This window comes from Hemibagrus wyckioides, linkage group LG07, assembly GCF_019097595.1.
Source record: "Hemibagrus wyckioides isolate EC202008001 linkage group LG07, SWU_Hwy_1.0, whole genome shotgun sequence".
NCBI classification, from domain to species: domain Eukaryota; kingdom Metazoa; phylum Chordata; class Actinopteri; order Siluriformes; family Bagridae; genus Hemibagrus; species Hemibagrus wyckioides.
In genome coordinates this window covers 8,825,739-8,852,391 of record NC_080716.1, presented here as the reverse complement: position 1 = coordinate 8,852,391, position 26,653 = coordinate 8,825,739, and the positions used below count along the sequence as shown (strand labels likewise).

The 26,653-nt window shown below is 36.3% G+C and overlaps 1 protein-coding gene across 2 annotated transcripts in view; it reads left to right on the top strand.

The window, feature by feature from the left end:
• The window catches only part of amph (amphiphysin), a 32,995-nt gene extending 8,147 nt beyond the window's left edge, over positions 1-24,848 (top strand). The window contains exons 3-25 of one of the 2 annotated variants that reach the window (XM_058395813.1): positions 269-323; positions 452-546; positions 1,768-1,863; positions 2,016-2,123; positions 2,229-2,314; positions 5,682-5,757; positions 8,114-8,196; positions 9,028-9,166; positions 9,750-9,872; positions 10,007-10,108; positions 10,292-10,315; positions 10,480-10,500; positions 11,178-11,333; positions 15,369-15,413; positions 16,106-16,294; positions 16,729-16,782; positions 17,692-17,742; positions 17,829-17,879; positions 18,247-18,288; positions 20,636-20,899; positions 21,294-21,470; positions 21,561-21,662; positions 23,465-24,848. In XM_058395813.1, the coding sequence (XP_058251796.1) occupies positions 269-323; positions 452-546; positions 1,768-1,863; positions 2,016-2,123; positions 2,229-2,314; positions 5,682-5,757; positions 8,114-8,196; positions 9,028-9,166; positions 9,750-9,872; positions 10,007-10,108; positions 10,292-10,315; positions 10,480-10,500; positions 11,178-11,333; positions 15,369-15,413; positions 16,106-16,294; positions 16,729-16,782; positions 17,692-17,742; positions 17,829-17,879; positions 18,247-18,288; positions 20,636-20,899; positions 21,294-21,470; positions 21,561-21,662; positions 23,465-23,569 (2,244 nt within the window). In that variant the 3' untranslated portion in view covers positions 23,570-24,848. The remainder of the gene's footprint in view (positions 1-268; positions 324-451; positions 547-1,767; positions 1,864-2,015; positions 2,124-2,228; positions 2,315-5,681; positions 5,758-8,113; positions 8,197-9,027; positions 9,167-9,749; positions 9,873-10,006; positions 10,109-10,291; positions 10,316-10,479; positions 10,501-11,177; positions 11,334-15,368; positions 15,414-16,105; positions 16,295-16,728; positions 16,783-17,691; positions 17,743-17,828; positions 17,880-18,246; positions 18,289-20,635; positions 20,900-21,293; positions 21,471-21,560; positions 21,663-23,464) is intronic. The other variant, XM_058395814.1, reaches the window with a different exon arrangement.
• The last annotated feature ends 1,805 nt before the right edge of the window (positions 24,849-26,653 follow it).

Below are 26,653 nucleotides of genomic sequence, written 5' to 3'. Positions count from 1 at the left end.
CTGGACAGCTGTTAATTGAAGCCGGTCTCATAATCACTCTCTATTGCACACATGCTAACATTGTTTTTTTTGGCATTTATTATTGACATTAAAAGCTGCAAATGTTGTTTGCACAAATGTTTATTAATTGAAAACTCTAACCTGTATGTGACAGATGTGATGTATAGCATGCTCTGTGGTTATTGGCTCTCAGGGTTCAGGTAAATATTGGCCTAGTGTTGCTTTTGTGCCTTTATGCTCTGAGCTTTATTTTGTTTTGTCTCTCTAGACTGAGGGTGCAAGGCTACAGAGGGAAATGAAGGCTTATATAGCAGCTGTGAAAGGTGACTCATCCTAACACACACTCACACAAACACACACAAAATAAACAGACCTCTGTAAATGATGGTGCTGTAGTGATGGATAGGAGTGCTTAAGGAGTGCTAAGCTTAGCTCTTTGGCAATACTGCAGGAATGCAGCAGGCTTCCATGAATCTGACCGAATCTCTTCATGAAGTGTATGAGCCTGACTGGCACGGCAAGGATGATGTGATGTCTATTGGAAAGGTGAGTGTCATTTTAGAGGTTTTAAGTTAATCCATAACTTCTATATTCTATATTCAACACTGGTTTTAAATTAGCACATGACTTGCTTCCTGAAAACGACTGCAATAATTAGTCAGCTGTAACTTATAGAAAAAGACTGCACTAATTAGCTTCGATAGTTTCTGTTCACTGGGCTATCAGAGAAACCTGCTAGAATGACCAAAGGTAGGCCCTGGGCTTTGTATTTCAAACCCGTCTCTGAAGCAAAGGATCAAGGTGAAGCCTGATTGAATTTCCTTCTGCGGTTTTGTGTGCACTTGGAAACATTTTACTGTAGCAACCAGAAGAAAAATAGCTTGCGTGAGAGATTTGTTTAAATAAGATTTGAATAAACCAGAAATAGCATCAGGGATGAGTGGGAAAGCTTGTCGGGGCATTCTGGGTCAGTTTGAGACAAGATGATTTGTACTGCCTACGTTATCCATGGCTTTATCTCTTTTACAGAACAAACTGTCAAACTAAAACATACCTGATACTACAGTGTAGTGAAAACACAGGCATCTTGAGAGCATGTGTTTGATAGATGATGAAAACAGTTGTTCACACCACCGGGTTCAGTACAACCCCACAGAGGGATTTTAATAGCATAAATTATAGCCTACAGCTTCAGCAAGCCGTTGTCAGTGACTAAACAGGCACAACGTGCAGTGTAATATAACATAATCTTCCCTTGCTTCCTTACCTACCCTGACAGCAATATAAAAAAGGCTTTAAGTGACAGCTTAGAATCCATATAATTTCAATAAATTTTGAGATAAAAATAAAGCCCTTGCAAAAGGCAATTGGAATGGTTAAGTGCTGAAAAATCAAACTAAATCAATGCCATCTATCCCTTTTTTACTTATCCACGTTGGCAGTTGATCAAAGCAGGCAGCATTTAATAGCATCACTTGAAATGTCCCTTTTGAGAACTGAATCTCAGATGACTGATCATGACTAAGCACGTTTCATTGATTGTTCCGTTTAACCAAATGTCCTCCATTTTCAGAAGGATGTTGGTGTTGCATCAAAAGGGCTATGAGTAACTCTCTTTTGTGATGCAGTGAAAGCATAATTTATGTTCTTTTTGTTGCTTTCAGATACACGGTCTTCACATAGATGTGGGAAATTTGCCAGTTTTATTATTATTAGCTTTAGTTCCTTTTGAACTGGATAATTACAGCTCTGTTTACTTTCCTCCAGAATTGTGATGCATTATGGGAAGACTTCCATCAAAAACTGGTGGACTCCACAATCTTAGCACTGGACACATATTTGTGCCAGTTCCCTGATATCAAGGTACCAATTCTGCAATTTTCATTGTATTAGTTTAATTAAAAATATGTGCATGTTACCGTCTGAGGATATAAAAGCAGCTTATCACTGCAACTTAGCAAAGGGCAGCTTGACTGTAAAGCAAAGGTCTGATAAATTATTTTTCCCCACTCTAGATGCGTGTGGCGAAGCGGAGCAGAAAGTTAATTGACTACGACAGTGCAAGGCACCATCTCGAGACCATGCAGGCTTCTGGCATTAAGAATGACAGAAAGATTGCAAAGGTGCAGGATGATATGCTTCATGCACTACACAGCCTGTATAATGTACTCTACCTAGACTACAGTCAGTAATTTCCCACTGATTTCCCGTTCTGTGTTATCACACAGGCAGAAGAAGACTTGAAAAAGGCACAGAAGGTGTTTGATGATCTAAATGTGGATCTGCAGGATGAGCTGCCCAATCTGTGGGACAGGTGAGGCATCTTTGAAGAAAATGGGAAGTAATCACAGCTTCACCAATGAGTTGTTTTAATGAATCAATTGCTAGGAAATAAGATTTTATGGTCAGTAGTTGTGGCTTCCATCTGTGATATACTTTCCGTTTATTTTGGTGGTTATTTCGCATACAGTATTTGCAAATTGGACTGATTAGCTTAACCCTCACTCATTACCTTGCTGACTCTTGCATTTGATCGATGCTTGTAAAATGTATATCAGTCCTACAATCTCATGCCGTGTTCTTTGATGCATTCTGCAATGTCCTGACCCTACAGTGAAAAAAAGGAATGTTTACTTACCTAAAAATATTAATATGGTATTTAATCTACTAGCTTGAATTACTGTATGTAGAGTGAGTGTTATTGATTCATGTAGTATTAACATGATCCCTTTCCATCATAAATAGCTTGCAAGGATGTTAGTATGTTACAGGATAACAGTGGTAGGAATTATGTGTGGCGTGATAGTGCAGTGGGTAATGTCGAGACCTTTTTACACTGGGATCCTGGGTTCAGTTCTGTTATGGTGACTGCACAGAGTTGGATTTTATTCAGGGCTTTGCGGATGCAAAAGCAGATGAGTTTTATTATCAGTTCAAACAAATCCAGACAGCTTTAAGCAAAAAAACAAGCAATAGTTAGAACAAGGTGCCAACAGGTATACGAGGACTAGGCAAAGACAAAGTCAAGAACATTAGGCAAAGGTCAAAACCATATAATCTCGGTTAGAATGCAGGCTTAGTAACTTCACGGACAAAGAGATCTAAGTGTATACTTTGCAAAGAGTAACTGAAAACTAAGTTTCTTTTAAACAGTGGCAACATAATAATTGAAAATAGGTGATGAAGGTGACTGTGAGCGTGGGAGTGCAGATGCATTGTGGGACAGTGAGTCCAATGCGGCTATACTAGTAGGCTGCAGTGTATTGTGGGAAACTGTGACGTTATCGGATGTGACAGTATGAAAACAAATGGGAACCAAACTCCTTCATGTTTAAATGAAGTAATTTGATGAACATAACAGAAATGATTGGGATATAATAGAAATGACATTAGACACAGAATTTCCCTTTCTGCCTTACTGCACAAAAACAAACACATAAACCATATCAGTACACAAAATGGCAGTCACACCCTAAGCTAAGTGCAACACAACCAATATATACATAATCAAAGAAGAACAGGAAAATGAAGTGCAAAGCTTACCAAAAATCCGGTCATTCAACAAGTGAGTCTGAAGCTAATCAGTCCAATTTGCAGATTCCTTCCTGTAAGTAGCCATGCAGAGGAGGCAGGAAGTAATGAAACACAGGGAACACTAGGAGTAGGACTGGAATGAACTGGAACTCTGGGAAGTATGAAATCGACGTCTTTAATATACATAGAGAGAAGAAAGAGAAAGATTAGCAGAGACGCGGGTGGGTCATGACAGTATTATACATAATTTTGGGGAACACTTAGTAGCTTATTGTATATAATATTAAGCAACTGCTAAGCTTGTAATTGTGAAATGAAAATTGGATTAAAATTGATGAGTTCAATTTAGGTAATATTACTTTCTGTGAACATTCTCATTTGTGAGTCTTTATGTAGAGATGTAAATAAATAAAAGAAAGAAATGTAGACACTGATGTTACACAGAAAAGCCCAATGCCCACATTTTAACCCTTTGCTCAGTAGTTGTCAAATATTGAATTAAAAGAGTCATTCTTCAGTTATCTGTATGTGAGTTACATAACTAAAGCTTCAGTTCAATGCACCTGAGGTGATTCCCATATCGGGCAAAACAGGAAGGACTCTAGATACTCTGATAGTGATCTGCTCCTATCAATACTATTGAATTCTCTCGAACATCACATTTCCCTGTAGCCCAGTGTGTCCATTTGTGCAGTGTGCTCTGTAACATGGCAGCTGGACACATTTATGGCATCAACATCATCACGATAACAGAGCACAGGTATGCTACTGAGATATGCTAAAGGATTCAGAGGCTCATCTTAATTTAGCTAAAGCAGGAGATTGACTGTGATTTGCATATCAGTTTGTTGAAGCAGCACTGAGGCATATTATCTCAGTGTTTTAATGGGGCTTGTGAATGCTACAGTTTAGTCTGTGTAGAAAGAAACAGAAGCAAAGTAGTGTGTATGAAATGAAGGTATTGCATTGTGATGCTGGACTTTTTGTGGGTCTTTATTAAAAATGCATCTCTCAATAATGCTATAGTCTTGATAATCAGAATGATTTATTAGGGACTGCAGCGGTTATGTCTGCAGAGTCTGATAATGATAATGCAAGTTAATGGTGAGTTAAAATGATTTATATAACCGGGCTGCAGAGGTGGTTTTATAAAACATGGGTAATTATCTTGCTGTGGTTGACGAGATTTCTACTGCAGAGCATATGGGAGTATTTGCGAATTTCACAGTCTGGAGTTCTTAGTCGTAATTTGTAGACAGTTAAAAACTTCATTTTGGCTTACTTGTTTATTTTATGATCTGGTTTGTAAATTTTTGGGGTAGGAGGAAATGAAACTTTTAAACAGATCAGTGATTGTATTGTCAGTAAAGAAAGTAATATGTTATGTAATAGACCATTTTTCAGACAAAAAACAATAATGAAGTCTGTCAGGTTTTACCGGAAAGAAACTGAAGCATGTGTGATAGTCACCAGAAGTACTATGGCAGATTCTCCAAGCTGCTGAGAAAAAATTGCCAGGCGATTTTACACAAATCTACTGCTGCATGTTCATCACACCAAATATCTGTGCAGTTTATTACAGTTTACTGTTCATTATAACATTATTTTTCTGTATTAACTGATTTTGCTCTACAGCATTTCTTTACTCTTGGCTTGGCAGTATATTAAAGTATAATTAAACAGCATTATAACGATTCATGTGCTCTAGTGACTATAACATTTTGAGTGGCTGTGTATTAGCTGTTTACTAGAGGACAAAGCAGTGTGCTTACATAATCAGTTCAATCATTTGTCCCTCGAGCTCTGTTCAGTCATGACCTGAGAAAAATATATAGGCAAAGATTGAAAAAAGTGTATAAAAATGTACTTGTTCGGTCAGCTTTCTCTTAAACAATTACCTTGAGCTTTTGAGCTTGTAAACATGACTTTTACTAACGTATTTCCATAATGTTTGCTTTACTGAGTTACTCATAGCCTCATCAGTCCGGAGTACATCTGCTTTTTAATATTTTTTTGCAGGTCAGGCTCTTCATACACACAGGGCTAGTTATGAAGAGACCTGGAAGTCAGCGTTTTCATGGCTGAAAGGGACCTTGAAGCATGGGTCCATTGTGTATTCTAATAAAGCCTTTTTCTTGTCTTTGCAGTCGAGTGGGCTTTTATGTGAAGACCTTCAAGAGTGTCAGCAGCCTGGAAGCCAAATTTCACAGGGAAATATCAGTTGTAAGTAAAAAAAACCCTCATTTCTGAAGACATTATGTGCCTTCTAAGTGGACATGAAATGACAAAACAACAACAACAACAAGAAAACAAATTGTTTTTGTTATTCTGATCGCTGCAATGCTCATTTCTGTTTACTGAGCAGGCTCCTTTGCACTGCTATAGCATTACATGACTCATGGTAAAAGATATACTAATGTAGCTAACAGTAAGTGGTTCCCAGACTCCTAGGACTTAAAATACTTAAGACTTAATGCTAATGTGTTCTGTGTGTGTTCATTAATGTTCCTAGCATTACTCATTCAATTATCTGACTATTGCCAGTCATGTGGCCCCTCGGTAATATAAGTGATTAGTAGAAGTCATCAAAATAAGAATAAATTTAAGCGATGAGATATAACCATGTGGAAAATGGGTAAGCTGTTCATTAACAAAAAGTAACAGATGTCTGGCAAGCGTTGCTTTTATGCACTGGAAAAAAACATGCTCTTCTCCTTGGAGGCAGAGACTATTATTGCCCTTTCAATCTCATTTCCCCCCCAGCTGGATTTGCAGTGCGGCAGTTGACTATACTCCATAAAAGGTCAGCTTTCTGGCATGTGCGTTTTCTAAATTGCCGAGCAGACACTGATTTTCTCAGCGGAGATAGTTCTGGCCTATTTAGCTCCCTAACAATGCTGGCCATCTGCTTTATATTTAGCTTAGTGAAATGGTCCCTTCTGAATTGTTTTTTGAAACACATATTTGTGGCCTAATAAACACTGAGATATGACTAAAGACTTGGTCTTATTTTTAAAGTGTCACTTGAGCAGAACTTATTTAATCTATTGAGGTTTGTTTTCTTAATGTTCTTAATGGAAAAATAATAAGAACAAGTCACTGGGCATTTCACCTGTCTGTTAGGCAGCATCAGCACATATTATCATTAGAGGTCATGATGTAACGTCTGACAAGTGTGTGTCGTGTATTTTTAGCTTTAGTGCAGTGCCGTGGATAAATGCTGCCATTGCCAGCAGGGAACCAGTCTGAACATCATCACAGACACTTCTGTATCCATCACTCGCAATCAATCTTTCATTCTTTTTTTCTCTAATTCTCTCCATTCCTCTGCAACAACTGTATTTTATAGCAATATCAGCGTAGAGAGAGGGAGTAGAAAGATGGAAGGCTATTATTTCATGTTTTATTCAGACATCAGCGGCATGTTGAGTTGTTATATTATCGGATCGCATTTAGAAAAATGCAAATGTAGTGAAAACAGTTCAGTTCAGTATGTTTAATACAAATGTTTGGTCTGGTTTCATCGTCTAGAAACAAAAAAATTAGATCTGGTCTGTAAAAACATGATACTTAGTATATGAAGTTTATGCCTTCCATCTCTTTATGTCATCTATGCCACCAAATCTCACAGAAACATCTGCATACAATTTATTTGCAACCTTCTATATGAGGAATATCAATGTGCCATGTTGTACATCAATGCAATCCCACCTCTTCCTCTATGCTGTTTGAAAACTGATCCATAAGTAATTACTTATATGAATAGACTTGCTAATACAGGTATTTAAAAAAAACCCTTCATATTTATTTATGTCTAAATATTAATCAGTAATTCGGTGTGCATATGATCCAAGTGGAGTATTTTACAGCGTGTGTGTGTGTAAATCCTATGTGGTGGGTGGTTATTTGTGGTTACTTCAGTACAACTGCTTTTACATGTTCCACTTCACTCTCAAGTGTGAAGAAACCACAGCTCTTATGACAACTGAAGAGTGCAGTCTGCAGAATAGCCTGTGTAGTCTAGCCTGTACTACACTGACTCATTTTGGGTGCTGCTCCATTTTAACTTTATTTGGCTTAGTAGTGTCAGACATCCTCGATGGTGCCTTCTGCAGGACAACTGATGTGTTACACCAACCATCTGCTTTCCCGTCTGTCTCAATTCCTTCCTGCATACAAATGAAAGATCAAATGAACTGACACTTATTTAAGATTTTTTCCTATTCAAAAATACTGATCGAATCTACATGCACCATTCTCTATACAATAAGGATCACTATTTTGGACTATATTAACAAGTAGCATCTACTATTTGATTTTTTAAGAAAGAGAAAAGCAATATTTTGTGGTTGTAGTATCATAGCACTGTTCTAGTACCAGAACATTTCTTGCTCCTATAGTTTCTAGGTGCATTTACATTTACATATATGATTTCTATTCTATAAATTATAGTAAATAATAAATTATTATTTGCAATTAATGATCAAGAATGATTATTCCATCAGAAGCTGAGAGTTTAGAGATATATATTTTTAATGAATTTACTTTTTCTCATTTTCTTCCCTAATTGTTTCACTAGTTCTGTCACAAGCTGTACGAGGTGATGAACAAGCTTGCCGAGCAACACTCAGACAAAATGTTCACTATTCAAGGAGCACCCAGGTGAGTCTCCAACATTTATTTGTTCTTCTTAATACAGACTACAGATATACACATTTCTCCCAAGTCTAAATAGTCCTGGGACATTAATAGAAGCCATGTTTGCTGTATTACAGAAAGCTGTAATTATTCAATTACTTACCTATGGTTTGGAAACTATTCTGTGATTCAGTTATTCATGTACTGTGGTTGTATATGTCCTCCTCTTTATAGCTGTCAGAGAAGGTATGTGATGGACAGTAATATAGGATAGTACCACCCTGCGGTATCATAGTAGTGCCATAGTAGTGTTGCAGCAGCAAAATATCATAGCAATATTCTTCACACTGCAAATGAAAACAGTAGTGAAGTGGTGTGTGCCGTAGCTTTGGGTAGTCTTTCTGGTAACTCTTTATTTGGATAATCCAAAGTAGAGTAGACTTTTAACAAACTATTATTTGACTGAGTCATCAACTAAATTTAAACACTATCACAACATGGTGGTTGATATTTAGTAGAATGTTTCTATTCAGTATATGCATCTTTTTAGTAGACATGCACAAAAAAAAATTTAGTAGACATGCTCTGTATAGATGCATTTTATGACATGCTGTTGAAACATAATTTGAGATGCTGTTAATCAGCTGATGCTCTTATTTACTATACTCCTTAGATGGTTTGTAGAGTGTCTACATTGGATTATTCAAAAAAAAAAAATTACAGTATCTTTAGTTGCTATATGAAACACAATAGTCTGTTTAAACTTTGCTGTTTTTATCTTATTGAGCATTTTGTTTAATATTGTAAATATTTTATGTGTATATAACATGTATGTATTTATCATTTTATTTTCAGTGACTCAGGCCCACTGCGCTTGGCCAGGACCCCAACGCCTCCTGAGGATGAGAGTCCAGAGGGCAGCCCTGTTGCCAGCCCCAACCACACACTGAGACCTACTTCACCCGGCCCTCCACGACCCAAATCTCCCTCACAGGTCAGGCCTGGAACTCTGCCATGAATATCCTAAACCAAATAACATCAGATTTAGGACAGAAAATGCATAAACTAACTGTTCTAAAACTCAACAGTGTTTACAAATATAAAATACAGTGTAATTTGTATGTAAGGCCCATGGCACACTTGTGTGCTTTGGGCTTTGTGTTAGCTGTGTTAGCATCAGTTTGAAGACACTTTGTGTCTGTCAGCTTTGAGTGAACAACATAGGAATCAAAATTCTACAGACATTTACATAATCCTTTCTAAGTCACTTCTGAAAGTCCATGACTGCACATATTATTATAACATTCATACATATTAAACCCCTGATACTTCAGTGCATGTTGCTTTTTTAATGTAATCTTTTAAAACGAAGCATGAAATTAACAAACATCTCTGCTGATCTACGCTTGCTTTTCTCTGTCTTGCATGATACAGAGTGAAGATGTAAGTCAGCCTGTAGCTTAGTAGCTTAGTTTATTGTGATTTTGACATGCATGTATTAGCGTGCTAATGATACACAAGTTTTGACATGAAGTGATGGCTTAAATAATTGTATGCCCACAACATCTCATTATCAGCTGAAGATGGGCCCGCCAAAGCCTCCTCCTCCCAAAGTCACTCCTACCAAGGAGATTCAACAAGAGCAAATCATCAGCCTGTTTGATGGAGGCTTTCCTGAGATCAGTGTCACCTCACCACAGGTGAAAAAATTCTTTTTTTATTTTAGGATAACTATTTTAAAGTTCCTTGTGTTTGTAGTTGCCAGACTCACATGACATTGCATGTAACTTTAAAATGCTTAAATAAGATTAAAAAATCTTTTTTTTTTTTTTAGCCTAATGAGAATCCCACAGAATCTCTTCTGGACTTGGACTTTGACCCATTCAAACCAGACAGCAATACAACCAGCGGTCAAACCCAGATACCTGGAGCTCAGGTCCAATTCTGTCTCATGTCCCACACTAAATCAGTGGGATTTACATACATGATTAGAAAGTTACAACATGTCTCTTCTATGTGCTTTACCTTCTATGTTCTTTAAAATACGAATACATAATTGTATATAAGTGTATGCAACAGTAGGAATCTGATGCAGATTTTCTATTTTGTACTTTTCTAGGCACTATCATGGGATCTTTGGACGGTGAGAGAGTTTTGGGGTTATTTGTGGTTCTAGATTAAATGCTACACTGATCAGTATATCTGTTTTGGAATTCTTTTATCCTGGTTACTTATATATGGAGCATTATAAGGAGATATTTGCCTTATATATTATATAGTTTGATATACATTTTTTCTGTTTTCCAGACAAATACTGAGGCCCAGCCTGTAAGTAATGATAAAGTAATGATAAGTGCAAGAAGAAGAGATATAAACTTCAACTTGTATAAACTTTAATAGATTTAATGGGTTTAATATTTATATTTCTATTTGTTAGAAAAACTGTTACAATGAAAAGGTCCTAATACATTTATAAAAACTATTTTTTAGACAATAATTTCCTTTTGTAATTTCCTTTTGTCATGTAAATTTGACCCAGATTGTGTAAACTTGGGTGTCAAACTTATAGCCATTGAATGCATTTTCAAAGAAAGTTTCAATCAATACTTCAAATTAAAATCATTTGTGGAATAATTGAATTGCAAAAAATTAGAGCTTGGTTCTGTTATTTTACTAAAGGGCAAAATAGAGCAATCAGTTTTCATCTCCTTACCAAATTGTTTGATATTTGATGCAATAACCATCTTCTTCCAAAATAACAAATGACCAATACATTGGTAGATTCCGAACAGCCTTTTCTCAGTTATGTGATGTGTTATTGGTCTAATAATCTGATATTTTTGTCCAAAATACATGACATTAGTCTAAGCATAATGTGGCATAATGAGTTTGACACCCCTGAAATAAACTCTATGTCCTCTCCTCTATTGGTCTTGAGGTACATTCTGTGTCTGTGAATGCTGAGGCCTTGGTCTTGACAATAAATTCCTTTTTTCTCTGACTAGGCTTCAGATGCTGGCTTTAATGCCAACTGGACGGCTGACTTTGGTTCTGCAGCTCAGGATTTGGGAGATGTTCAGCCAGCAACAGATGGGCAAGGGTGGCCTCCTGCAGACGGATGGCCCACAGATACAGTGCCCCAAGGAGAAGCCACAGGCGAGGTTAGAGGCTGGAATACAAAGTGTGACCAAGAGCCAAATCCAGACTGTGAAGAGTGTGCTCTGAGGAGTGTCAAGATAGATCCTCCATTTAAACAACAACAGGTTCAGGAGGGTATTGAGGAAGGGTGGGGATCAGAGGAATCAGGCTCAGATACACATCATTCTGGGTGGACATGGGATGAAGAAGAATGGACCACAGAAAATAAAACCACAGGTTTAGAGGAGAATGAAACTGGAATGTCCATGCCAGGGATTATATTCACAAATGAGTTTGGCCAAGAAATAATAGAGGCCACAGAGGGACCTGGGCAGGGATTATACACAGATGAAGAGGGAAATAACTCTAAGTGGTACTTAACAGGACAGGGAGATGTGGATGGGTCAGGGTCTGAATATGAGACGGCTGAGGAGTGGGCAGATGCTCCAGGTCAGAATAGCGGATGGATCAGTGCTGATGATGAGCTCGAATCTGCAGAGAATGAGGGACCAATGTCAGAGAAGGATGTCACCAGCAGCAATTTAAATCAAGACAACTTTGTGGATGAGTCATCCTTCTTGGAACAGAGTACCATAGCTGCTGCAAGCCTTATAGGCCATTCCTTTATATCTAATTGTGACCAGCTGGCAATGACAAAATCAACAAAGCCTAATGATGGAATAGAGCTTGGACATTGCAATTCAACTAAATATGTCAGAACAGAAGATCCTACTCACAACATAGAGCAGAATGAGAGTGCTGACAATTCACTTTCAAAACTTTCTGAATCCAAATTTTGCTTCGAACCACTTTGCAGATCTGAGTGTGACCCCTATGGTTCAGGGCCTAATCTTTTTGCTGCATCAGAGGAGTATCCATTTGGCACTGGCAATAACGTGTTTGCCAACTCAGACAAGGGACTGTTTTGTCCAGAAAACTATCAGATATCTAAGAAAGTTGCCAGTGACCCTTTTGCTATCCCCAGAGGAGGTGTTTTTGGTTCTGAATGTCAGAATAGAGACAGCCAAGCAACTGGTTTTGAATCAGGTCCTTTTGAAGAAGGATATGTGTGGGCTACTGAAATCACATCAAACTCTTCTGCCAGAGAGACTGATCAGGAATGTTTTGCCAGAGAGACTATCCATAATTTTGACAGTAAAACTGACCAGGATCCTTTTGCCAGTGAGACTAATAAGGATCCTTTTGCTAGTGAGACTGTCCAGGATCTTTTTGCTGGTGAAAGTGACCAGGATCCTTTTGGTGGTAAGACTGTCCAGGATCCTTTTGCTGGTGAAAATGACCAGGATCCCTTTACCAATGAAACTGACTGGGATCCTTTTGCCAGTGAGACTCACCAAGATCCTTTTGCCAGTGAGACTGTCCAGGATCCTTTTGCCGGTGAAAATGACCAGGATCCTTTTGTCAGTGAGACTGTCCAGGATCCTTTTGCTGGCGAAAATGACCAGGATCCTTTTGGTGGTGAGACTGTCCAGGATCCTTTTGCCAGTGAAAATGACCAGGATCCCTTTTCCAATGAAACTGACCAGGACCCTTTTGACAGTGAGACTCACCAAGATCCTTTTGCTAGTGAGACTGTCCAGGTTAGTTTTGCTGGTGAAAATGACCAGGATCCTTTTGGTGGTGAGACTGTCCAGGATCCTTTTGCCAGTGAAAATGACCAGGATCCCTTTTCCAATGAAACTGACCAGGACCCTTTTGACAGTGAGACTCACCAAGATCCTTTTGCTAGTGAGACTGTCCAGGTTAGTTTTGCTGGTGAAAATGACCAGGATCCTTTTGCCAGTGAGACTGTCCAGGATCCTTTTGCTGGTGAAAATGACCAGGATCCTTTTGCCATTGAAACTATCCAGGATCCTTTTGCCAGTGAAACAAATTGGGATCGTGTTGGCAGTGAAAATAATAAACAAGATCCTTTCACCAGTGAGGCTAAGAGGGAGTCTTTTGGCAGTGAAACTATCCAGGATCCTTTTACCAATGAGGCTATCCAGGATCCTTTTGGCAATAAAACTGACCTGGATCCTTTTGCCATTGAGACTAACCAAGATCATTTCGCGAGTGAAGCTGACAAAGATCCTTTTGCCACTGAGACTAACCAGGATTCTTTTGCCAGTGAACCTGTCCAGGATCTCTTTGCCAGTGAAACTAATTGGGATCTCTTTGCTAGTAAAAATGATCCTATACGGGATCTTTTTGCCAGTGAGCCAATCCAGGATCCTTTTGCCAGTGAGACTATCCAGGATTCTTTTGCGAGTAAAACTGACCAGGATCCTTTGGCTCCTGGGACTAACCAGGATCCTTTTACCAGTGAAGCTAATTGGGATCCATTTGCCAGTAAAAACAATCAAGATCTATTCCCTATTATGACTAAACAGGATCCTTTCACCAGTGAGACTAACCAGGATTCTTTTATCACTAAAAGTAATTTTAGTGAGACTAACCAGGATTTATTTTTCAGTCAAACTAATCATGACCCTTTTGCTCGTGAAACTAATCAGGATCCTTTTGCCAATGAATCTGACCAGGATCCTTTTGCCAGTGAGACTAATTGGGATCCCTTTGGTAGTAAGAATAATAAAGATCCATTTACCAATGAGAGTAACTTGGATCCTTGTGCTAGTGAAAATCATGAGAACCACAATCCATTTGCTAGTGACAATAAACAGGACAGTTTTGCTAGTGAGACTAACAAGTATATTTTTGATAGTGAAACTAACCATGATATGTGTGCTATTGAGACTAACCAGGATTATTTTGCTTGTGAGACTAACCAGAACCTTTTAGTTAGTGGCACTAATCAGGCCCCAATTATTAGAGAGACAACCCAAGAACCTTTGGCCAGTGAAGGCAACCAGGGATGGGCAGGGAGCTGGGAGTCCACAATGACTGGGCAAGAAAGTTGGGAAGTTGAGTTTTCAACCAGGAATAGGTTTGCCCAATGGGCAAACTTTCCTCCCCCAACTGCTGAATTAGAAACTTCCAGTAAGGATTCTTGGCAGAAGCTGGATGACAGTGGTGGCTTCTTCCACTCTGATGGCCCAGGTGATGTTATTAAAGGCTGGCCTGAAGACAGTGGCCCAATTCAAGACCAATTTGTTACCTGTTATGGCCAAAACACCATTCCTGGTCCAAAGAGAGCAGCCATGGAAAAGACAGCCAGTGTTAAAGAACCAGAGAATTCTGATCTGTCTGAAGATGAGGTTGCAAATCGAAGATACGGAAAGTTGTACCAGGAAATAGATGCTGAAAAGGATGAGGTACCTGAATTCTTCATTATTTTAATGTAGCATGAACCAACCACCATGAGAAGCTCTTTTCCTGCCTGCAGATGAAGCAATACAGTAGTTTCCTGCTACAACCCCTTCAGACCCAAGAATCCCTCACAGACTAGACATCCTGGTCCTTTGTCTCTCCTCTGCTTGCTTCTGATGTGTTGTTTTAATAGATTTCCTACTCCTATTACAAATACATGGCAAGTGTGTTGAGGGCCAATATTCAAACTGTTTCTACAATTTGATTTAGGTGTCCAACAAAGCTTTAAATGGACTTGCTCAGGTAAATAGGCAATTAGATGTGTTGATTTGGGTTGTAGTGCCTGTACAATACTGCTGCAAGTACTGCTACAAGAATATCACATTGCTTTGATGATCATTACACTTAGAAGTGACATTGTAAATGTAAATGTAAGTAAATGTAACTACAAAGAAGTTTTTATTTATATTTAGTTTAAATGGACATAATCTTCACTGCTAATAGTTTTAGTTTATATATAACTATATTGCTGGACTAATTTTTAGCAACCTTGAAGGACTATGGAGTGTTTTTTGAACACATCTAGCAATGTCTATTATTGTAATGATCCTTAATCATCCCCCTTCCCTAGTGGGTTCAGAATCCATAAAATATATGCTGTATATAATGTTTTAGACATGTCTTACCTTGAAAACTAACCTTTATGTTTTATATGTTATAGAAACATGCTTAATTTAATAACATTTCCTCTAACATCTCTTCTATTTTATTTTTTATTTTTTGCATAGGTGGATGCCTCAGTTCCAATATTTGAAGCTGACTTTGATAAAATTGTGAGTCATTGCTTCTCTACAGTACAATAGATTATTGTTTCATAGTGAACCTTGTAAAATTAGTGTTAATGTATTATGTGAAATGAAAGTTTTATTGTTTGTATTATATACACTGCTATTTAATTAAGTATCCTAAAATGTATCTTATTTAATACAGGTCTTAGATTGATAGTAAATGATACAGAAAAAAAATAATAGGATCATTTTCATAAAAGTTTTGTTTTAGTAAGTAATAACGTTTTTGTTTTTATTGTTTGTCTGGTTATCAAGAAATTCTTCTATTCTGTGCTCAGATCATTTAATCTTTCTCTTCAAGGTGTATGTACCTGTGTGATTTTATGCAATTATATTTGAATCCAGACAGCTCCTTTTCAGTTTTTCTTGAATATAAAAGAGAACAATGTCTTCAAAGACCCTTTGGCTTAATTGGAATCCATAATAATAATATGTTATAGATATAATATGTAGTGCTAAAATTAGCTTCCAACTGCCTGTTCATGTACCATGACCTTTACTGGTTTGCTATTACATACATAACTATATACTTATGTATAGACATCATGGGTTGACTATTATTATAAGCTTTTGTTGACTATTATTTAAAGCTGCTCGCACTTGAGAGGACACAGTGGGTCTGATCTGAATTAGCAGAATTTGCAATTCTTATACTACATATGTGTGTATATCTAAAGTCTGAGGCCCCAGAAGGGGCAGAGACTGGTACAGAGGCAGCCCCAGAAGAAGTGGGAGAAGGGGAAGGGGAAGTGTCCCCAACCCAGGCCCCAGAGGCTGAGGGCAGTGTAACGACTCCTTCTGCAGAAACCACTGCTGAACCGACAGAGACCACTGCTGCTAGCAGCCCTCCTGCAGAGACTGCTTCTGTGAGTGATACTGGGCTTCTGATGCCCAAATTCTATTAAAATTGTAGGTGTCATTTTAATGATTTGTACAATTATAATCATCTATATCACCGTCATCATCAGCAATATCATCATCATCATCATCATCATCATCTGATTATACTGCAACCATCACCTTTATCTTCATCAGCGGTCTCATCAATTTATCTGTAATTTTGTCGGTGGCTTCGTTGTATTTTTATTATTCTTTTATTTATTTGTTTATTTACATCAGCTGCATCATTCATCATTCTTTACCATTACCATTACCTTTCTCTTCATCATTATGTTTGTCCTATTTTTTTTTGTGCATAAATCATTTTTTCACTTGCTCCCATTATGACACTTTTGTTTAATGATGATCGAAGGGGTTTAGTTAATGGTATTTTTTCCTGTGTACTGTTCTGCTCTTTAAGAGCATAGTGGAGTCTCCTGAAGCTGCTGAAACTATTGCAGCAGAGCAGACTGAGGTATGTACCTTTTTTATCAGCCTCCCACTGCCTGCGATTCATACACCATGTTGCTCAGCACATTTCTTTGCTTTATGAGCTTGAATTTAGAATGTTTTTAATTATACACTCAGTATCTTAAGTATGATGATTGTGGGACTGTGGACAAATTGTGTTTTTGGTTTTTAGTTCATTCTCATTTTTGTATTTGTGTGATTGTAGTAATTTGGTTTAAGAAAAAAAGTTTATCATACATTCTGTATCTTTATTGGACTATTAGTGGTGGCCTGGGAAAACCCTTCACATGGTGAGATTCGTAAAGGGCACAAACAGGGGCACAAATATTTGGTCTTATAGTTTAGGCTGAAAACTATCTGACTGTCTGACTGTATTTACCGCTCCATTTCTTAAAATGGTTCCTTACCTTATGTGATTTTAGGGAGGAAAATATACTAAGAAAGACTAAAAAAAAAAAAAAATTTGGTTAAATATACATTTGTGGTTTCTTAAATTTCTGAAAACCATGTTACAGACAGATTGTTATTATTGTTCTTATTTTAGACAAGAATTTGCTATTTTCCAGACATCTGATGAGGTTTTCCCAGTCTGACACATTTATGTTGGATTTTATTAATCATAAGTGATTTTTTATTTGTTGTATTGACAATTGATTATGTTTATTCCGTTGTAATGACACTTAAGCTAACCTAAAATAAAAATAGAAATAATTGTAATTATCATAATATATAAGATGTTCATATAAATCATCTAACACCAGCCATCTGGACAATATTTTACTAGGTGTGTTTAATTATTTGTTCTACATACTTTGTGTTATACATACATGTATTATCTATAGTTATCTGACTGAAGGCATATTTGAGTCAAGGATTTCATTAATAACTGGGGTTTCAAATATTTTATATTTAGACCACCCCAGTTGATCACACTGAGAAAGAACAACTCAGCCCAGAGGCTCCGGTAAATATGCCTTTTGTCATAAAAAGCATTAGATAATTTTATGACAAATTACAGCATTATTTACAGCACATTTTTGCCATATGTAGGAATCTGCTCCAGTAGCAGAACCAGGAGAGGAGCCACCTACAGAGGCTCTGGTAACTCCCCTCCAACTCTTCCCATATAAACTCTTTTTACACAAATGTAGAACCCCAATGCAGTTAACACAGACATTTCTTCAGGCCTTTGTGCTTTATATTGTGTAGCAGAGCAAACTATTCCAGAAATGTTTTTTTTAATTAATTATGAATATCCTGGTACTTTCTGTTTTCTGTTCTGATTTTGTATTGTTTTTATACTATGTACAAGTACTACTAGTTAGATTTCTGTTTTTGTTGTTTGTTTTAGAAACAGATCATGGAAGCTATATATATGATTTGAGGCATACCATTGTATAGGAGGTATTCTACATGTTTCATACTCGTGCATGTTTACAATAATTGTTCATGTTTCTTTTGTGTGTAGGCCCCTGCAGAAGATAAAGAGTCTCCTATTGAAGAGACTCCGGTAACTACTTAATTAACACTCTCGAATAGTATTGCCTTAGTAAAAAAAGCAGATCCATAAGTGGCATAGTGGCTGATTAAATTTGCTAAATGCTGAATTTAGCACACTTTTCCAGCTATGGTGTCTGCTTTGTATACTGTCTCAGCATGAAGCCTTTTAAGTTTATCTGAAGCAAAATATTTTTCTTTTGATTACATTTTTTGGGGAGAATTATAGAGTCTTCAATATGACAGTGATTAGTAGGCTACCTAATGAGTCATATATCTATATCTATATATACAAAAAAAATATAATCTACTATATACTATAAATATATAATAATAAATATCTGTAAAGAACTATTAAAATATATATTGCTTTCAGAACTGACAATTACTCATACTTTTATTTTATTTTTCTTTTCATTTTTATTAACTAACACACATATTTCGTATTTTCTGTTTCCTGACTAAATCTCATAACATTTTCTAATCTCCTCACTGCTTATATTATAATGAGGAGGCGTGTCCAAATCCATCCAGGAGGTTTTGCCCTGACACCAAGGTTAACACAGACTATCACATATTGTCGGTGTTGACCACATCGTCTTTGTGCAGTGAGGAATTTTACAGCTTCTATCATAGATTATAAAACTAAAACTAAATAATTTAAAGATAAGGCCTCACAAAGGCTTCAAATATTTTCCAAAATGTCTCCAGTTCAATTCAAAATGTCACGATATGTTCAGGTTTACCTCTTTACTTTGCTGAATAGAGCGCTAGTATTGCAGGGTATTATTAATCATAATTCCATAACAAGTACTGGACACTATATAGATACAGACTGATGTGGCTCTGTGTCAGCAATGGTGAATCTGTATCAGTGTAGGCCAATGAGCTCTTGGGGCATTGGGGCAAATATTTTTTTAATGTAGCAGTTTATGTGTTTAATGATTTTCTAAAACAGAAAATCCTCAAACATAAGCATAAGAAAATATTATTCTACAATTCCATGGCAGAAAATGGACTAAACCAGAAAAAATGTGTGATTTTTAACCTTTTTAAAATACTCATAGCTTCAGTGGAGACAGTATATACTTGATTGGAAACTGTGGTGTCCAGTTTCCCCCCTATTAATGGGTGTAGTTAATCTTTTACATTTTAATATTTTGTTTAATTATTTAATTTATTGACAGTGTATTTATTGACAGGATGTTCATTTTGACAGTTGTTGTTTTTATGTAAATAATGTCTTGGTGGATGGAGACTGTATAACACCCATTTAAAGTGCAGTGTATAATTCATACTCTTGGTTATGACATTGTTCAACATAAAAGCTCAGAAAAAAAATATTTTAAAGTTTACTTTAAAACACTTCACTTTTCTGAGCGCCTTCCCCTCTTAATGAACATTAGTGAGACCTGAGACCTGTTCCTTGTTTTTATTTTTTATTTTATTGATTGATTTGATTTTTCTCATTATTTGTTATATTATCACCCAATTATTTGAACCATGATACCACAAAGCAAATTGATATCATACTGGACCAAACATACTGAACCTTCCATAGCATGTTCTTACATATTGACGTTAATTATTAATTTTTATTATTAAGCATTCTAATCTTCTTTTGTGACAATTATAAACGTTGACAGATGACACTTTGTGGTTTCGATGGTGATGCCGTTCCATTTCATTGTAATGATGTTATCATTAAAACATTCTGTGTGATGTCATGTGGTATTATTTAGCTTTTTAGCACCAGAGTAGAATGAGATTTAAGGTTGTAAAGGTAAAAAATTACATAATGTAGCCTATTTTGACAGCTATAGACAGAGAGGTTTTGTTTGGTTATGTTTTCTTTTTTTTCTTTCACATAACTGATTTGAAGTCGAATGTTTGAACTCTACTGTATATACAACATTGTATACAGTATATATGAAATAGAGTTCAGAACAGAGACTTGAAATAAGGAAGTAATCACATCTAAAGCTAATTCCAGCACGTGGTAGCTTAGCGTACAGATTACTTAGTTTGAGTTGCTGCTGATTTCATCTCGGCTATTGGTCTCTTTCCCCTGTGTGTTAAATAAGACCCCCAAGAACCATGGCTTGTTTTCTCCTCAAAACCCTTCATCATACCCAGTGAACCTTTTCCAACTCGAATAGCATGATCCAGTTTGTTTATCCCTAAACTGACAATCATCCCCTCCCCACTGAGGACAGTTTCAACCACTGCAGTTAAACTGGTCCCAGTTTATTTCATTGTGATAAGTGCCTTCCCATGTGCTGCTCAGCACTGATCCATCCAAATGAGTGGCTGTAGTGAGTGTCTCATGCCTGACTCTCAAGACTGGATGCGTCTTTTAGACCATAGAGACCAAACCAGAAGACGAAACTGGTACAGTAGAGACCAAACCAGAAGACGAAACTGGTACAGTAGAGACCAAACCAGAAGAAGAAAGTGCTACAGTAGAGACCAAACCAGAAGATGAATCCACTACCATAGAGGTCAAACCGGAAGAAGAAACTGATACTGTAGAGGTCAAACCAGAAGGAGAAACTGGTACAGTAGAGGTCAAACCAGGGGATGAAACCAGTAAGGAAGGGGCTACAAAGAATTTTGAAGAGGAGGTAGATATGATGATATACTTTGGTTCACTTGACAGTAAATAGAACCAGGATGTCTGTGCTTTGGATGTAGTTTAAAGTCTGTTGAATGAGATGTTAGTATGTTATATACATAATATTTATGGGCTATTCGCATTTGGTGTATCATTTTTTATTTTTTATTTTTAAATTATAATAACCTTTTGTAACCTAAAACTTCTGTTTTTGTACTTTTTTAATTTGATTTTCTGTTTTAATGTACTTTTAATCTCTAATGAATGAGCTATGGTTTCCTTGTGTTTACAATGTTACCTGAAATGGTTGGTAACAATTTGCTTAAAATGTTCTGTGTGAAATTTACATTGATGAAATTTTGGTGAAGTATGTGATATTTCACATATATCTTGGCTCATTTCAGGACAAGATGCCCATTCCCTCTGTGGTCATTGAGCCTGCTTCCAGCAATGAGGGCGATGATGACCGAGATGGTGACATTGTATCTCCTGTAGCAACCAGTGGAGATGGAGTGACACCAGACAGCCAGACAGCCAAAGATATTTCCACCTCTGGCATGCCACCAGGCTTCCTGTATAAGGTCAATAAAAACCATCAACCACAGACATCTAATTTTTCCTGACAGTATATGTATAACCCAGAAAAAAAAAACATATTTTCTTTGTTTTAGGTTGAAACAATGCATGACTTTGAGGCTGCAAACCCAGATGAGCTTGATCTGAAGAGAGGAGATATTGTTCTTGTTGTTCCCACAGAGCTGGTGGAAGATCAGGTATGAACTGTGTTAATAATCTTTGTGTTTCCTTTCAGAATGTATGATTAAGTAAAAGGAATACTAATCATATTTCAGAATTTCTTGCCTTCAGGAACAATGTTTTATTTCCTTCTTCATTCATAATATACACTTCGTCATCCAGGAACTACTGCAATGAAACCTTTTGTTTTTACAAATCAGCATCAAAACAATTTGGAGGAAAACACTCACTGTCATTTTCTGTATAAATAAGCTAAAAAACATCCACAACTGACTAGTGTTACTCTGATTGTCACTAGGGTGCACTATTGAACACTTCTGCCTGATGTGGCACCCAAATGATCTACACAGGATTTGAGTGGAAATAGGTTTACTGTAAAATGATCAAACAGTTAACAAAGCAGATTGTTCAGTGTGTTGTGGTGTTTGACTTGCATGCAAAAATAATGTAGCTGTCCAAATGTTTGAGTCACTACTGTTATTTTTCAGAATGATCTTACTTCCTAAAATGTGGTGGGAGTGTAAAATAGGAATTCTGTTTATGCTCCTTTATTCGTTCACAAACCTCAGCACAAATGCACCACATGCAATTCTTATGCAAACCTAGTATAAATAGTGTAGTTATTTATAAAACTGAATTATCCAGCCTATCCAAAAGATGATTTAAAGATCATTGTGTTTTGTGGGCTGAATAATTTCTTGAACATGGTGAATCAGAATAAAAGATTTTATTCATATATAAATATACAAACTGAAAACTAGTGAGTCTTGACCCAAAACATACTCATGCCTTGACCCAAAACATACTCACTGACATGAGTCAGTGGTTTTGCATGACCTGTATTTATGAAAGAAAGTGATTATTATTATACCTGAAAATAGTAAAAGAAAACGTGGGAATGAATATGGGAATTGTGTTAGGTGCACCTATTTTTAGATTTTGACTCGTCTGTCTAAAGCATCATTTTAATCATTTTAAGAGTAACTTAGCAACTTAAAACAAAATACAATGCTCACGGATATACAGTGTTAATGGACTTTCGGTATGTGCATTAGTATTTAGTCATCTCTGGCCTAAACTATTACACGTTAAATTTATTTTTGGGAGCTTTTAGCTGTAAATTAGCTGTATGCCTAATTACTCATGCTGTTATCTAATCATCCATCCATATCATAAGCATCATGTGGCAGCTGTGCAATGCATAAATTCAGATACAGATACAGGTCAAGAGCTTCTGTTATTATTCCCATTAAACATGGGGCAGGTTTAAGTGTATCATTGTGCCCACTGTAGCCTCAGATTTCTGCTGACATGAGTGGAAACTGATGGGGTTTTCAGCTGTGTGTTGTGTATTCTAACCTCTCTCATCAACAATGCGTTCCCACCCACAGAACTGCGGCTCACTGGAATTGTTATTATATTTATCTATTTATTTTGCACCATTCTGTGTAAAACCTAGAGACTGCTGTGAGATCACTGGTTTCTGAATCACTTAGTCCAGCCTGTCTGGTACCTTCAACCATCCCCTAGTCAAGATCACTGAGCTCAAATTTCCCCCTCCCCCTTCTGATATTTGATATGAACATTAACTGAAGCTCTTGACCTGTATCTTCATGGTTTTATACACTGCTCTGCTGCGACATGACTCTCTGATTAAATAATTGCATGAATGATCAGGCCTGCTAGTGTTTTTAGTACAGTTTATCACATTAAACTGTTACATAATGCCAATTATTATTTTGTTGAAAAACCTCATTCACCAGTAAATATGTAAATATGGATTTTGCTGAATGGAATGGACTTTATAATATCTTTGCAGGATGCTGGCTGGCTCACTGGCATCAGAGAGAGTGACTGGCTACATCAGGGAGCCTCTGCTCACAAAGGATTATTTCCAGAGAATTTCATACAGCGATTGGGCTAAAACCTCAGAGCATACTCGGACACGACATATATTAAAAAAAAAAAAGCCAAGAGCTACAGACAGCCCTAACACTACAGTGCAGTCTGGAGCCCTGATGCACAGCTGTCGATCAGAGCGAACAAAGCAAACCGTATCTAAGTGGGAAAATACACAATCAACAAAATGAGAGGACACAAAAGCTCTACTCAGAGTTTAAAGAAAATAACAGAGCATGATGCGATAGTATGGTCTACCTTACTCTTGAACTGAGAGCTCTCTGTTTATGTTTGTTTACTTGTAAGCAGCAACGAAATTGATGTGTGCTTTTTTTGGAACTGTGGTGACCTCCACATGTAATCCCTATCTGTTTAAAGGTAAATTATGCTCTAAAAACAAAACAACAAAAAAAAAAGTAAATATTTTCTCTGCAAGTGTATTGTATTGAGTTTGTTGCTCTGCAGCAAATTTTATCCAAATTTGTAGTGATATGACCTATTTAACCGTTCTAAGTGTTACGCAAGACTTCAATGTTTCCTTTAAGACATTTCCAACCTAAATGTTACCTTGCATCCTTGTTAGTGTTCTCTGTAGTTTTAATGGCTGGACGTTTACGGCTCTGGTGATAAAATCTGGAGAAACCGATATCGGCGTTTTGTGAGTTTAGCATTATCAGTCTCTACCTGGGTGAAGAAAGAATTCCAGATAGAACCTTGTAATACTAAGGGCACAATTCGTTTATTAAATACTTGCTGTGCTCTTGCCAAAATAATAATAATAATAATAATAATAATAATAATAATAATAATAATAATAATAATAATAATAATAATAAAAAAATCCTGATTATGTGAACTGTAGAATCCAAGTAGAAACAATGGATATCTGTAGAGTTACAAACTTGAAATGTTTTAGAAGAACATCTTTTCGGCAAAACGCAGCTTTGCAAAACACATAACACAGAACCTAGTGAAAGTTTCCTTATTATCCACAATTGCATAAATAACAACAACTACGTGGACGTGTATGGGTGGACAAAAAGTGTTGAATAAAGTTTTATGTTTTGAAAAATTCTATTTATTTAACTTTATATTTTTTAAAGTAAAGCCTCATCGGGAGAGTTTTGGGCTGGGATATCTGCAAAAATATGCAATATGTGTTGTTTGGTTTCAAAGTTAACCATTGTCTTGATTGTTTAGAGGTAAAGGTCACTCCTGTGTTTGTTAGCCTTCACTGTAGAGAATTTTTGTGATGTACATATCTGTGTTAATTTATCTTTAAAGTGAATAAAGAATAATCCATATGGCTTTGTGCTTCTTCTTCTTCTTCTTCTTCTTCTTCTTCTTCTTCTTCTTCAAGAAAGCTAATTTTTGTATTTACTTAACTAAATCAGCACCAGTTTTGAAACTAAGCCACTTAACTTTAAATCTTTAAAATGATTCAGGGCAGACACATAAAACCTTTTTTAATATTTCACTACACTCAACACACTTTCCTAAGTCTGTAAATGACCTGGAGATTTTTATAGTCTGTTATTTGTTGTGTGAAAATGACTGTACACTTGTACTAAACTAATGTCTGGCCACCGGAGGGCGCTGTTGGCGTTGTGTTGCGTGCACTTTTCAATTATAAATGTTCAGGTTTAAAATAACAATGTGTTTAAAAACATTTATTCATATGCAAATATATGTCCTGATACCTACAATTCACCATCCTTTACAAATATTTTCTGACCTGAGACCTCACCTGACAAAGTTAAATGCAAACTGGATTTAGGCCTAATAAGTGCATTTTAATATAAATTACTTTATCTTCATTTTATATGAGTTTATTAAATTATGATTTATTACTTATTATTTATAAACAAATTTATTACCTATGACATTTATTTCTTGCTTTACATAATTGTGTGTGTGTCTGTGTGTGTTAGTCTTCAAAGATTTATTTATTATAATAACCCTGCTGATTAAACACCATACTTATTTCAATGTCTTTGATTATCCCTGATTTCTTAAAAACAGCAGCAGCTGCTTGTCTCGAATCATACCACATTTCACACTGTTTAGTTCTAGGAGTCCAGAACTCAGAGCTGATAACCACATTTCAATATAAATTAATGTTAAACACACACACACATATGCATAAAATCAAGCAACAAATGCTCATCTACTGAGAGCAAAGTATTTTCAGTGCATTAATATTATTAACTATTGTTTAGTTTAAGTATAGCTCTTTTTATTAGGACTAATAAAACCCACCATCACTACTTAAAATGCACATAAAATTGAAATTGAATTGAATTACAAGATTCCAGCCAAGTGAAAAACAGATGGAAATAAAAGGGTCAAAGCACCATGTGTTTGCACTGTTATTTTTTTCCCCTTAAATTTAATAAGAAAATAGGCCAACTAATAATTAATTAAAAAGTATTATTTTTATTATTATTATTATTATTATTATTATTATTAGTAGTAGTAGTAGTAGTAGTAGTATATAATCTATGAATAATAAATAATAATACTTTGTGTCCACTATCTGCATACAAGATATAATTAGCAAGTGTGTTTTTAAAGAATGCTGAATATTTTTGGGTCAGTTAGAAATCAGGTCAGTCACTGACACTAACATTCATTAAAATATTTAAATCCCAGTCAATCTAATTCTAGTTTCTCATTCCTGAGATATAAAATCAAGATGGAGTGCAAAATGTTTTTTAATACAAAATCTGGAACGTTCTCTAATAATACAATCATTACAGTGAATGTAATTATAATGAAAGTATAAAAAGTGGTCTGTTTGAATTATGTGTGTATGTTCAGTATGTATGTACAGTATGTGTGTATGTACAGTATGTATGTATGTTCAGTATGTATGTATGTGTGTATGTTCAGTATGTATGTACAGTATGTGTGTATGTTCAGTATGTATGTATGTGTGTATGTTCAGTATGTATGTACAGTATGTGTGTATGTTCAGTATGTGTGTATATTTAGTATGTATGTAGAGTATGTGTGTATGTTCAGTATGTATGTACAGTATGTGTGTATGTTCAGTATGTGTGTATATTTAGTATGTATGTAGAGTATGTGTGTATGTTCAGTATGTGTG